The sequence below is a fragment of the Amaranthus tricolor genome, chromosome 7 (genome assembly GCF_026212465.1).
Source record: "Amaranthus tricolor cultivar Red isolate AtriRed21 chromosome 7, ASM2621246v1, whole genome shotgun sequence".
NCBI classification, from domain to species: Eukaryota; Viridiplantae; Streptophyta; class Magnoliopsida; order Caryophyllales; family Amaranthaceae; genus Amaranthus; species Amaranthus tricolor.
Window position 1 is genome coordinate 18,036,292 of NC_080053.1, and position 13,997 is coordinate 18,050,288.

Here is a 13,997-nt window from a genome sequence, read left to right on the forward strand (position 1 = left end):
AATGAGTCCTTATCTAAAATAAGCAAAGAACAAGAGCAAAAGCAAGTAAGTAAGAAAAGTATCAATAGTCTAAGACATGAATTATGTGCCTCCAACTACACTTATTCCTAGTTAGATCCTTATAGAGGTGTAACTTATGCAAGTCATTTTTGATTTGTCTCATGCACGTTCTCCTAGGTCTTCCTTAGCCTCTCTTACCCTCTATTATGATGCTTTTGATCTTTTTCTTGGGAGCGTCGATAGTTTTTCTTTACATAGGCCCGATTCATCTCAATCTATTTACACGCATCTTTGCAGAAAGAAGGGCAACTCTTAGTTTCTTTCTAAAATCCTAGTTTACGGTTCTATTTATCATCGTGTGACCACACATCCATCTTAGCATTTTCTTTTTTGCAATTTTGATCTTATGTTCAAATATCTACTTTACGGGCCAACATTCTGTCCCCTATAACAAAGCAAGCCTGATCGCTACTCAATAAAATTTCTTTTAATCTAATTGGAAACTTTTTATCACAAAGTACCCGGTGGTCGCTCGCTATTAATCTCTCCATTACTTTGAATTACCGACCCCACATACCTGAACTTGGTCATACATGCAACAACCTCTTCACCAATGGTCACCTACTGCTCACCTATCTTCTCTGTCCTACCAAAGTTGCATCCCAAATATTTTGTCTTTGTACGACTTATGCGCAACCCTTTGCCTTTTAAAATCACCCTCCGCTCTTCCAATTTAGCAATAGTCTAGTCACTAGTTTCTGTTACCAAGACGATATCGTCATAATAACATGCACCACAGTACAATCTGCCAGATATAGATTTAGATCTCATTCATAATGCCCGTAAAAATGAAAGGACTTAGTGTCGATTCCTATTGTAGGCCCACTTTAACTGGAAAAAACTCTATTATCCCCACGGATGTATGAATACTAGTCGATGCTTTGTCACATATGTCTCTTATTTTTTAATCTACCTTTGTGAAATTCTTGTAGCTTTGAGGCTATCCCAGATGATGCCTCGTGATATGCTATCATACGCTTTCTCTAAGTCGATGAACACCATGTGCAAATCCTTCTTTTGTTTTCTATATTTTTCTATTAGTCTCCTCAAAACATGAATAGCCTCAATTGTTATTTCTTTGGCATAATATGTGATCACCGTCTTGTGTCTGATTCTCTTTTCTATCACTCTTACCACAATTTCATTATGTGGCTTAGATGTTTTTTCCCTCTATAGTTCCCGCATACTTGCACATCGCCTTTGTTTTTATACAGTAGAATAAGTATGCTTCTCCACCATTTTTCAGACATCTTATCGTCCTCAAGATAACATTGAATAGGTTAGTCAGCCAACGAATGTCCTCTTCTTTTTGAACAACTACCTTTGTGCTCCCCATCTTTTTGAGGAGAATAATTTAGAAGGAAAGATTTCAAAATGTTTAATTCTCTTATTTAGTTTATTGACAAATCTCTCAAAAAGGAAAAATAATTAAAAAGGAAAATAAATTTTCCATATCTCTTTTCCGTTTCCTCCTAAACAAACAAGAGAAGTTTTACTTGTTATTTTTACCCCCTTCTTTTTCTTCCTCCTTTTCTCTTCCAATCAATTTCCTTCCCTTTTATGTTGTTATCAAAACAAAGTGTAAAAGTGTGAGAAAATGATTAATGATAAATACCAAGAACTAAAAAAAGCGGTCGGAATATTCACCGATATAGAAATGTTGCAAGTCGGCAAACTAATAGGACATAAAGAGTATTAAGATAAATTATAGTGTCAAGTATTGCCAAGAAAATAACTTTAAAAAAATTTAAGATGATGATTGACCTCGTATGACTTTTCATACTTTATCTCTAATACCATGTTAAAGAATCAAGTTAACTAAAATTTTACTATGATGATCATTGAACCTTTGATATTCGTTATATACTCTATGAAATTTGTCATGTAAATTCAAACCTATTTGAATGATAATTAAAAAAGGAAATTGCTTTCAAATGAAAATTATTGTATGAACTTTTTGAATTTGTTTGAAGAGTTGTACCTAAGGGTAGTTTTGAGTTGTAACCACCTAAGATCCAGCTTATGAAGGGGTCTAAATTAAGTTAATCATTATTATTAAAAATTAGTTTGTGCATAAGTACTTTATTATCATGTGATCTTAAATTTCTATATTTATTTGACATTAATATGATGGAAAAAAAACACTATCTGATGCATAGTTAGAGAAAAGAAGAACCAAAATTTTATTTATATAAGGTTCCTTTTAACATGTTTTTCTTAGGGCCTAAAAATTATCAGTAATAACACTACTTGTTTGGTTGCCTTTAAATTTCTTTAAATTTTACACACTTTAGGAATAATGAATATGTATTTTTGTTTGATTAACATTTATTTTGGAAAAATATAGAAATCAGAAATTTTCTTATAATGTAAAATTCCACCAAATAAAGGAAAGCAATTACCACCAGGATGTGGATAGTTTCGACTTTTTGTGGCAATTGCAACATTCAATGTTGAATTAACAACTAAAAGCATATCCCAGGGACTTGACACAAGAAGTAGCTTTAATGGAATCAGAAATTTTTGTTAAAATTTACTTGCCATATCACTAAAAAAAGTTGATACAATCACTCATTACTTCGATTACGACTTGGAAGTTTTCGATTAAATTACCTACTATATTGTTTTCAACCAACTTTTGGTGAAATAAAAATTTCAACCAATTTCCGCCCATATTTTTCTCCAATAAAAATCATTTTTTTTTCGACTTTATTATTTAATTTTGGAAAATTATTAATGATACCTTGTGTTTTTGCATTTTAACTTTGGTACCCCTGTATTTTTTCGATTTCTAATGGTACCACTAGTATTTCATGCTAATTACAATCGTGATATTATTCAAGTTTTGGCCGTCATCTTGCCGTTATCCGACATTATTCAAGGTTCAAGGAAGGTTCACACAAACTGACCCTGGTTTGTTTTTAAAAAGATTTAACGGCAAGATAACGACAAAAACTTGAATAATGTCACGGTTGTAATTAGCATGCAATGCAAGGGGTACCATTGATAATAGAAAAAGCACAAGAATACCAAAGCTAAATGCAAAAATACAAGGGTACAATTGATAATTTCCCTTTAATTTTTAATCATTCAAATAAACTTGAAAATACCAAAGCTAGTTGCATTTATACTCTTAAGGAGGTGCAATTAGTTGGAAAAGTTCCAAACAAAATAGTAACGCCGTAACTACAATTAAAGTTGAGTATATTGTTGTGGTTGAAGTAGTAAAGAAAGATGTATGGATTTGGAATTTTATTTCCAACCTTAATGTGGTTTATAGTGTTTCTGATCCAATTAAATTAGGAGAGATGTTGAATTGTCCAAAATATCTAAGCTTGATTATTGCGGATTTGTTGAATAAATCATTATCTCAGTAAAATGCATAATAAAATTTTGTCTTAGATGGTCATTATACTCATTATTGGATAAGTTTAGATGTCAAATATGTATATGAGATATATATGTGTTATGTTATATTAATAGTGGTCTTTAATATAATATAAATTTTATGATTATCTAATAACATTTCAAAGTTATTTAATTAGTTTAGGTTTAAATTTAAGTAAAGTCCTATCGTAACCTATAAAATCTATATAGGTTGTTGAATGTGATCTGGCAAAAAACCTTATTTTGTGATTTAGAGAACTTTGATTATATTTAGATCCCTAATCAGGTAGTTGAGTTGGATGCCTATTTACATCATTTTTAATGCTTATATGACTTAGGGTTCAAAGAGACTATCGTATATATGCATTGATAATGTTTAGAGGGCAAATGCTAGAAAATTTGAAATCTTTAAGTCAAAAAATCAAAAAAATGAATTAAATGATCCAACTTTCAAACTTATTCCAAAAATAAGCGTGAAATTTCTAAACTTGAGATTTGGGGCTATTTGCAGTTACTAACTATAAATAGGTCAAAAAAGCCAAAATAGCTGTTCGCAGTTAGTAACTGCGAACAACTATTTACAGTGTAGCATTTGCTACACTGTATTATTTCAGGATAATCGATGAGATATTGTTGCATTAGTGTCCAGTGTTGTTCTATCGTATTCATATTCTAGTTCTTGATATAACATTTTTCCCAAGAACCGAGTTATTTTTACCGGTATCAACGAATAACCTTAACAAAACGGCTGCGATTAAATTTAGAGTAACACGAAAACAAAGACATGAAGAATCTAAGTACAAGAAATGAACAGAAAATCTTCACTGAAAATTTCAATTCAAGATTTTCCATAACAAAAGCTGATCAATTGTTCACAACGGTTTCACCAATTGTGACAATAATTTTCGGGTTTATACAGCACATGAAGGAAAAAGAGGAGGATGTCCAAAAACTATGGGCTGTTATTATATTAATACATTTTTTTTATGGTTTTCGTTCGTAGAGTATATATAATGATATAATCAACATAAAAGATGGAGGAGGCTGTACATCTTCAGCAATGGAGCAAATAAATTTACAGGTAAACTCCTCTTTATGCTGCAAAAGATTGCAAAAAGGGGAGTAACCTACCAAGCTTGTTTGTATTAGGAGGAAGGCTTTAGCTTTTTAGCTTTGCTTTTAGCGTTTATCTATCAGTCGGTCTCAACTTCATCATCACCTGGCTGCAGATCTCTCGTTTCTGACAAAGACAGCCTTCGGTTCTTCCCAGGGCCAGCAGTCTCCATTATTCCTTCTGATGTTAATGTTAGCCCAGCGGATGCTGAAGATGATCCTAGATAACGCCACATAGCAGATGTATCGGTGGAGGTTGGTGAGACATTGTAAGCAAAAATTCCCATTGGATGGTTGAACTTGCAGTTTGGACCGAATTTGCATATACCGTATCGAGAATAGAATATGCACAAAGGTTCTCCCTGCTCAGTAATTAGTCAAGAGAGTTAGATTCAAGCAGTGTACATCAGTTAAATAGCGATGCTCCGAAAGACAAAATAGGTAATGATAAAATCTGAAGGGAAGAATGCTAGTGATCAAATTCAATCTAGCCTGCAAGCTCGGTTCAAAACAGAAAGTCGGGCGTGCAGGGTGATTAGCTTTATATAAACCTGAAGGAGCAACTTACCGGTCGCAAAGGCAAACCCAGAGCACTCAAGAGGCAATCAGGAGCTGGAATTAGTCTTTCTCTGGGATGATGGAAACGACATACTGCACCAAACTTACAATCACCGGTTTTCATGTAGTATTGACATTCAGGTTGCCCAGGTCTCTCGGGAAAAACATTTTCCCTCTGCAGCGCGTAGTAACTCATTGGGACAGTACCAGAGCGATAGGAAGCAGAAACAGCGGATTCACTTTGCCGTGCACTTCCATATCCTGCACTATCTCCTGCTGTTTGCTGTTGCCCTTCAGCTGACGAAACTGAACCCATCTGGCCCTAGTGATAAAATGCATATATGCATCAGGTATACAAAAATTCATCAGATAGAACTTTTCGTTAATAAAATCATTAAAAAATAAAAAAAAAGGGAGAGCGGAATTTATAGGTCAGCTTAAGATTCAAACCCTGATCTGTTTTTAACTTTTGAAACAGAAAATATTACTACGCTTACCATATAGGCATTCCATCCCGGAACTGAAACCATTCCTTGTGGAAGAATCAAAGGTGTGTAACTTGAAGGCCCTTGCCAACGTGGACTGGGAATGATCGAGGCTCTCGACAAAGACCAATTCGTTAATCCTCCTGGATACGACTGCTGACCAGGAGTCGTTGGAGACTGAACAGCAGGATACACTGAAGAACTCCCAAAAGAATTATATGGTAGGGGGTGATGGAACTTACATGTGCTTCCAAATTTGCATTGTCCTGTTCTTACATAGTATGCACACTCAGATTCATTCTGTTGAGAGAAGAAATTTTGTGAAACATTACTTTTCATAAGTTTCAGATCTTTAATTTATAAGAATATGAACCTGATCAATAAAATTTTACCGGACGAAGTGGGTAGCCTAGAACATTTAATGGGACTCGTCCAGCAATCCCTGCTTTGTCTTTAGGATGGTGAAACTTGCATGTCGCTCCGAACTTGCAAGTGCCCGTCTTCAAATAATACTGAAAGTCAAAGCAACACCATCCGAAAAATTTTAGGGGGAGGAGCATTCCAATAAGCAAAAGAAGAAAAAATGCAGATTTTCATTAGTGTTTTACAATCTCTTATGCGCCCAACCGAAATCTCAAGAGACTTTTCGATTCTCGAAAGTGTGAAGTTTGATTCAGAGAGAAAGCTATGGGATCGCAGCTCTTAAACCTTTACATTGCGGATGTTGCAGATCACATATTCATTAGCTAAACATAATTTTAAAAGTATATATTGCAAGAACAAAAGAAAATGCATCCATGCCTGGCATTCAGGTAGACCTATCCTTTCGGGAAACTCCCCCTTCATTCTTGCAGTAGCAAGTGCCTGCAGTACAATAGTATCTATCAAATACATCGAACAAACATGATTACAAGAACTATGAAAAGAAAATATGCTGAAAACATAAGTACTAAATAACTTCATCAAGAAGAAGTCACTATACTTTCCTACTTAAGACAAGACGCTTGCTAACGAACTTTAATCAGAGTAACTGATTCTTTATTGAGACCATCTCACCATGAGACAACCTCAATTGGGTCAGCCCAAACATTTAAAAAAAAACTGCTGCTTTGTTCAATTCAAATTCCATTATTTTTCTTTATGTTTTTTCCTAATGGGCTGCTTGTATGGGCTCATCTCATGGTGAGACGGTCTCATACTAGGCTTGCTAGAGTTTTTTTAAAGCAAAAGGCAACGTTAGATCACAAAGAGAAACAAAAAATTGATCAAGTTGAAGTGAACAGCTGGTTCGTTAGAGTATGAGGTGGAGAATGGAATTCAGGGAGTTTTCAAGTTAGTAAAGCTTTCTGCCCACCGTTACTCAGGTTTTATATACCTCTTCCAAAAGTTTAAACATCACATGACAAAGCATAAGTATGCAACAACAATAACATGATGTGACAAACCAAGTGCAACCCAAAATTTTAGGTATCATGATTTTGTCCCACCAGAATCTACACAGAATTCTACATAAAGATGTTGTTGACAAACTTCTTGTCGTGGATGGGCTATAGCAATGGTAAAGAAACAAACACAAAATAAAGTGCAAAGAAAACAAGAAAAACAGAGCACAAGCAACAATGGACCAACACACAAGAAATATGAGGTATCTAAGGATACCTCCCCCTCAAAATAAGTATCTTATCATTAATATACTCAACAACACATTAATAACTCACCTCACACAACCTTTGAGAACAGTCTCTCAAGGTAAAGATAGAACCTTTAAACTCAATCTCACACAAACATGCACATACAAGGAGGAAGAGCTCTTATGGTGTAAACCCTAGTTGTCACTCTTGTATATGCCTCTCCAATACCCTAATGATGCTCTAAGACTCCTTATATAGCCATAAAACATATTAGAGAAACATAGGACAAAAGGTCTTAAAGCCCAAAAAATCCCGCAACAAAACAGAAAAACTGACGAAGAGTTGGGCTGTTGGTCACTCGGGTCGAGCACCCTTGCTCGCCTAGTAGAGCGTGAGTCCAGTGCTCACTGGATTGTTGCTGCATGTTGGCTCGATCTAGCCACTCTTGCTCGATCAGTCGAGCAGTCTTCAAGGCCCCCTTATCTTCGTGTCTTCCCTTCATTAAGGCACTCCAATTCGTCTTCATCCATCACTTCATTGAGTGACCCAAACCATATGCTTCCATAACCCTTTGCACACACACTATCATTCTCAAACGTGCAAGCCAAAGAGTAAGCAACCAGGTGATCGAACTCACCTCCATCAAGGTGAGATTTGGAGCTTGACACAATACTTCCCATCAACATAACATGCATATGATGTCTAGGTATCAATATAGACAAAATAAAGTAACAAGGTTCTGAACAGAACAGAAAGTAGCAGACAAATATTGACAAAAATTCGCAAGTTACATCTTGTGTTTCTAGCAGTAGATGTCAGAACTTACTAGCTTCAAATTAGGAGGATGATTGAAGCGGCATGTCGAACCAAATCTACAAAGTCCAGTTCTGAGATAGAAGGAACAATCTGGTTCCCCTTCACGCTCAGGGTACGGACCAGGCGGATAAATTCCGGTATCCATTGCTTCAGACGATCTCAGATTTACCGGCCACATTAAGTCTGGAATTAAATATCATAACAAAAGAAACGGCTGATAAGTTTTATTTAGATTGAATTGCAAACCCCATTAGAAGACAGTTAAAATGCGATGTACAAGACAAATGTATAACTCACAGAAAAGTTTTACTACCCTAAATCAAATCAATGCCCAAATGCAAAAAGAACACATCAAAAACACTCCAATGTTTCATATTTTAACCAAGAAGCTAAGATTAGCTCCATTTTAAACCACCATGACCAATGAGTAAAAATTTCGTCAAAATAGTAATGATAGGATTATAGGACTAGGTGACGGACAAGGGAGGTTTTGGGCATGTTCAATATGTTCGACAGCACAGGGACCCAAAAAACTAGGGGTCTCAATATTAGATTATAGTAGTATATGTTTAGTGTTTACAGATACAAAGTTAGAAACAACATCTTAATTTTGAAATTGCACAGGGCTCAAAAATTTGTTAATATTTACTCTGCCTTTAATGACAGACTCCTTACTTTAATATCATCTAGAATGAATGCATCAAGTTTTTTAGTAGAGTTTCAATTATGTTTCTAGAATTATAATCCATTACAACATTCTACTACCTCAAACTAGGAAGTGACTTTCACGTAGGCTTTCACCTAGACGGGGTTCAGGGCCGGATGTAAACAAAGAGTTAGCTTTTTTATTAACCATTGATAGAAAATATCATATGCACCTTCACATAAATAATAAATACACATGTTTTAATGAGTCATTTTACCATAAATCATAGTAAACTAAACTTAAAGAATTGTGAATCTTTGGCTCCATCGAGAGTGCAAATCAAAATAAATGGTTTCCATTAAAAAGTTCTAAAACTTGTAGCTTTCGTAAGGTGTAATACAAGGCCGCATCGCATCGCAACGGCCGTCTTGTAAAGGTTTTCAAAATAAACAAACCGATATTTTTCGCATTGTAAAGGTGAAATAAAAAACATGTTTTGGGCCGTATCAAGAGATATCTTATGGTTTTGACCGATATTTAGGCGTTACGATAACCGCATCACCGTTTCGTTATTGCAAATTGCATTTTGACACTATGCAATTTCGTTTTCCATTTTTGCTTTTGGGTTTAGGGGATTGAGGTTAGGTTACCAAGATTAAAATTTAAAATCCTTTCAACAAGAGCTTCGAACAGAACTAAAACGATAAGATTAACAAAGCAAATACAATGTTAATTCATCACATCAAAGCAAAGCAAAAAAAAGATAAATGACTAATATGATCAAGAAAAGAAAAAAAAAAAAGCATTTAAATTTACATTAACAGGCCAACAAATGTATCAAAAAATAAACCGCATTTATTAATACAAAAATTGATTCATTTCTAGTGACTCACAGTCCATAAAGTCTATCAGATTGCTTCAATTATCCGCAACCTCTCACCCCCAAACAAAATATTCAAAAAATCAAACAAAATTCCTGTTTTCATCTATGTAAAATGCCTATTTTCCCTAATATTTATTGAAACTTCACAAATAACCCAAAAATCCCAACTTTGCAGCCAATTAAACAAAATTCCCAAAAACACAAAAACATTTTATTACCCATTATCATTTCGGTCCTCCCATTTTGAGAGTGTCGAATGTAGGCAAAGTTATTTTTTTCTATTTGGTAGGTAGTAGTAAATGATTGGTAATAGAAATGAAAATAAGTGTAATTTTGGATGAAAAATCTATTGGCTACCTTGATGGTCATTATTGTCAACATTTAATCATTTTATTTTCTCCACAAAATTCATTCCAATGCATTATCATTCAGAGTTGTTGTATTAGGTGGTAACGGAAAATTGTAAAAAAATTTATTTTTATCAAAGTTTCATTACCATAAAAATAAAATAAAGTTTTGATGAAATTTTACACTATAAGTCATCCTCATTACTATTATTTATTACCACCTATCAAATGAATCATTAGTGTTATCAGTAACAAAAATGTTGTCTTCCATTTATCATAACATCATGTACAACTTCCCTAACCAATAATCATTAAATTTTTTTCACATACCCAAAAATTCAATTAAAAAAGGGGGTTCACACTAAAATTTTCTGATCAAAATCAATTCACCATTCCATTAAAAAACAAAACTTTTCACAACCCACCGACAAACAATTCAAAAAGAAGACATTCAAGCTTAATAATTCAAATTACAATACTCCTAGTACATAAACAACATACAGCATTTTACAAACACCCCATAAATATTACAATACAAGATCATTAATCTGATCAAACCCATTCCTCATTCTAATAAATCCAAAACTGTACACAGCCCACCAAAAATATACTTAAAAAAAGACATTCAAGTATAATAATACAAACTACATACAGCATTTCACAAAAACCCCATAAATATTTATAATACAATATCATAAATTTGTAAAAAAAAAAAGGAAAAAAGGAAGAACCTTCATTTAAAAGGGAGGATGATCCATCAACAGCAGAAGGTCTAGAAATGGGAATTGTACCAGCATCATCATCATCACCATCAACCACAACATCTCGAAACGCCATCGTTTTGTCACAAACTCCATTAAAATAACAACATAATCATCATCATCACTTATACTACTATACACTTCTTACTACAGCAAAAACAAAAACAACAATTTTACTCCTTTTATTTTTCTTTGTTGTTTTTGTTGGTAATAACAATTATTGTTATACAACAATCCCCATTATATTTCTACGTACTACCGTCAAAATTTTCCCTTTTTATAATTAAATACAAAAATCATGTCTTTTTGATGAGGGAAAGAGTTTTTTGGGGGAAATAGAAAAGTGAAGAGGGAAAAAAATATGGTTCTCTCTCCTCCACAAAAAACAGAGTGGGGGTAAAGAAAGGAAGAGAGAGTGGAGAATAAAAAACCAACCATTTTTTCATACAAAATGACAAAAATTATTTTCTTCCTTTTTTTAATTTTATTTTTTTATATTTTGTTTTTTTTTAATTTTACTTTTTATATTGATTTTTTTTGCCACTTCTATTATGAGTTATGACTTGGGGTGAAGAAGAGGGGAAAAACGTTACTATACTCGCGAGCTAAAGAGAGTGGGAATGCACGCGCTGTTATAAAGTGTGCTAGTACTAAGTAGTAAGTACTAACAATCTAACATGTCACTTGAGTTTTTAGGGCAGAAGCGTGGATCTAGGATCCAAAAACATAGTTAGAAATAGAGGTCTTTAAAATATATTTGATATGATATTTAGTCTATTAGTAATTGAATTTAATTTTAACCCGATTACAAATTGAGTTTATAATCAAGTAAAAATTATTATGGATACAAAACCCAATTGTAAAAACACTTCAAAATATATGACCTAAAATCAACCGATGATAAGAATGAACACTTTTAGTTAGGAATAACATATATTAACGATTGATATTGTTAAAGCAAGTGCCAATAATCTTAATGATGACGTTAACTTTAAACATATAATCGAATATGCTTTGTCTTGTACTTTGGAGAGGGTCGATAAAGATGTATCGTATGTAAATGTTTTGAAGTTTAGAACGATTGATAAGGGTTGCTTGATTGAAGCAACAAGAAAGGAGTAGAAATCTGAAGCTCGCTCGACCATACTGTGTGTTGCTTGACCGGTCGAGCGAGAGTGAGTAGGTTGAGCAAAATGGATAGAATAAGTCAGTAGCTTCACTGGAGGCTCGCTCGACTGAGCAAGGTTGTGGCTCGATTGAGCAGAGTACATAGGATTCTGTTTTGGTCAGAATTCTTGGTGTAGTCATTGAATAAGTGCATTACTTCCTTGTTTAATGTAATGTTTATTGTGATGTTTATTACTATGGTTAATTATCATAGTTAATTGGGGTGTTACATGTGAGTTTACAGTAATTTATGAGGGAATTCTAAAACTGATGAGTACCTTGCCTATAAATAGGATTCATCACTCATATAAACATGCACCATAAAGGCACAAACACACATATTGAGAGTAGTCTAGCTAGTGAATTGTTAGAAACTTGAGATGTTCTTATTTTGCTCTAGTATTTTCTGATCTTGAGAGATTAGTTCTCAAGATAAGGGAGGTTTATTATAATTGTATTGTTGAATCATTTATAATAAAACTATATTTGAGGGGGAGGCATCCAAAATACATCATAAACACTTGTGTTCATCTTTTGCTTTATTTTTCATTGTTTTTCATTGTTAAAGTTTTTTGAGACTTTTATTTCAGATATTTTGCTCATACATGGTAAAATACAAAAAAAAGAAATGGAATACAATAAAAGCGAGTTCAATTCAAATTTACTCATACATGGTTAATAAAACTCATTTACTGAAATTTCTAAGTGTTAGATCATGATAAAATTTGGTCAACTTGTCAATTACACATAGGGTCTTATTGTGAATGGTAGGATCATATTTGAAATTTTGGTTTGTTTGTAGTTGCACATGGGGCCAAAACTTAAATTTAGAATGTTTTTTTTCACCTGTAACACATGCTCTTAACTAGGTCTATCCATAAATAATAGTATTATAAAGTTGAGAAGTTGGGGTGTTTAGTGATAACTAGGTTCTAAAGGCAACTTATAACTTCTATAAATGCTTAGATTCTTGAGTTGTATAAGTTTTTATAGTGTTTGGTAAAATAATTTTGATAACAAATGTTCAAAAAATTTGATATATACAAAGATGTATATATATAGCCTCATGATTGTAAATATTATTTTAGCTTTTATGTTTGTGTTTTCGTTTTATACTTCAGTTTAATTTCAACAACTAATTCATGAAAAATCTTCATTTAAAGCTAATTTTTTAGCTAGTAATAAAACTAATTTTAGTCAAAAAATTCTATGAGTTAAATTTTATAAAATGACATACTAATTTTAAGCTAGAAGCTATAAGTTAATTGTCAATGCGTGAAAAAAAGAATGGGATGTAGGGAATGAGACATGAGAAAACGTGATCATATTGTCAATTACAATGTACTAGTAAAATAGATAGCTATTAGAGTATATAATATATCTTGAGGCATTAACTGTAGGAACATATTTACATTATTCTGCTGATATGTTGTTCTCTTTTTAGCTAATGTATTAAGGCAATATTTGTATTTTCTAGTTTAATTATTTCCTTAGTTAGCTCATAATCATTGTATATAATGGGGTTGTAATTGTGATTAAATGAATAATACAAACTATGTATTAATTCTAAAACTAGTCTAATCTTCCGATTATTCTTTTCTTCATGGTATCAGAGCCAAAGGTTTTTTTCGGGACCGGCAACACTTTCGGTTATCATTATTTACCTTAAACAACCTTACTTGAAATAATGGCAGAAACAGATTCAAAACAACTCATAACCATGGAACAGATGGAACATATGTTCAAACTGTTTCAATAAATACACAAACCAAACACAACCCTTGAAACTATATCAACAAAATTGAAAATAGCGGAAAAATTGACCTATCAAAATTACACAACTTGGTGTAAAATGATGCAGATTGCCTTAGAGTGCAGGGGACGTCTCAGCCAGATCATAGACGACCCTCCTAGCACCTCAGACCCTAATTACAGAACCTGGAAACAAAGGGACTCTATAGTCCTATCATAGATCATTTCAAATATCGACACAGATCTCATAAATCAATTCTTAGATTACACTGTTGCAAGAGACTTATGGAAAGGGATTGAAGTTCTATTAAGTAGTGGAAGGGACGAACTCCAAATCTTTGATCTGAGTTCTTAAGCCAACACCCTAAAACAAAATTGAGACCCCCTAGAG

At 33.4% G+C, this 13,997-nt stretch overlaps 1 protein-coding gene across 1 annotated transcript; it reads right to left on the reverse strand.

Annotated features, from left to right (window-relative positions):
- Window positions 1-4,245: 4,245 nt before the first annotated feature.
- On the reverse strand, window positions 4,246-11,081 carry LOC130817882 (zinc finger CCCH domain-containing protein ZFN-like). The gene is made up of 7 exons (XM_057683846.1): window positions 10,658-11,081; window positions 8,061-8,233; window positions 6,405-6,467; window positions 5,996-6,115; window positions 5,616-5,903; window positions 5,129-5,440; window positions 4,246-4,922 (listed from the first exon to the last, which is right to left on the reverse strand). Exons 1-7 carry the CDS (start codon window positions 10,761-10,763, stop codon window positions 4,641-4,643), a joined length of 1,344 nt encoding a protein of 447 aa, XP_057539829.1. The 5' UTR covers window positions 10,764-11,081; the 3' UTR covers window positions 4,246-4,640.
- Between the last annotated feature and the right edge of the window lie 2,916 nt (window positions 11,082-13,997).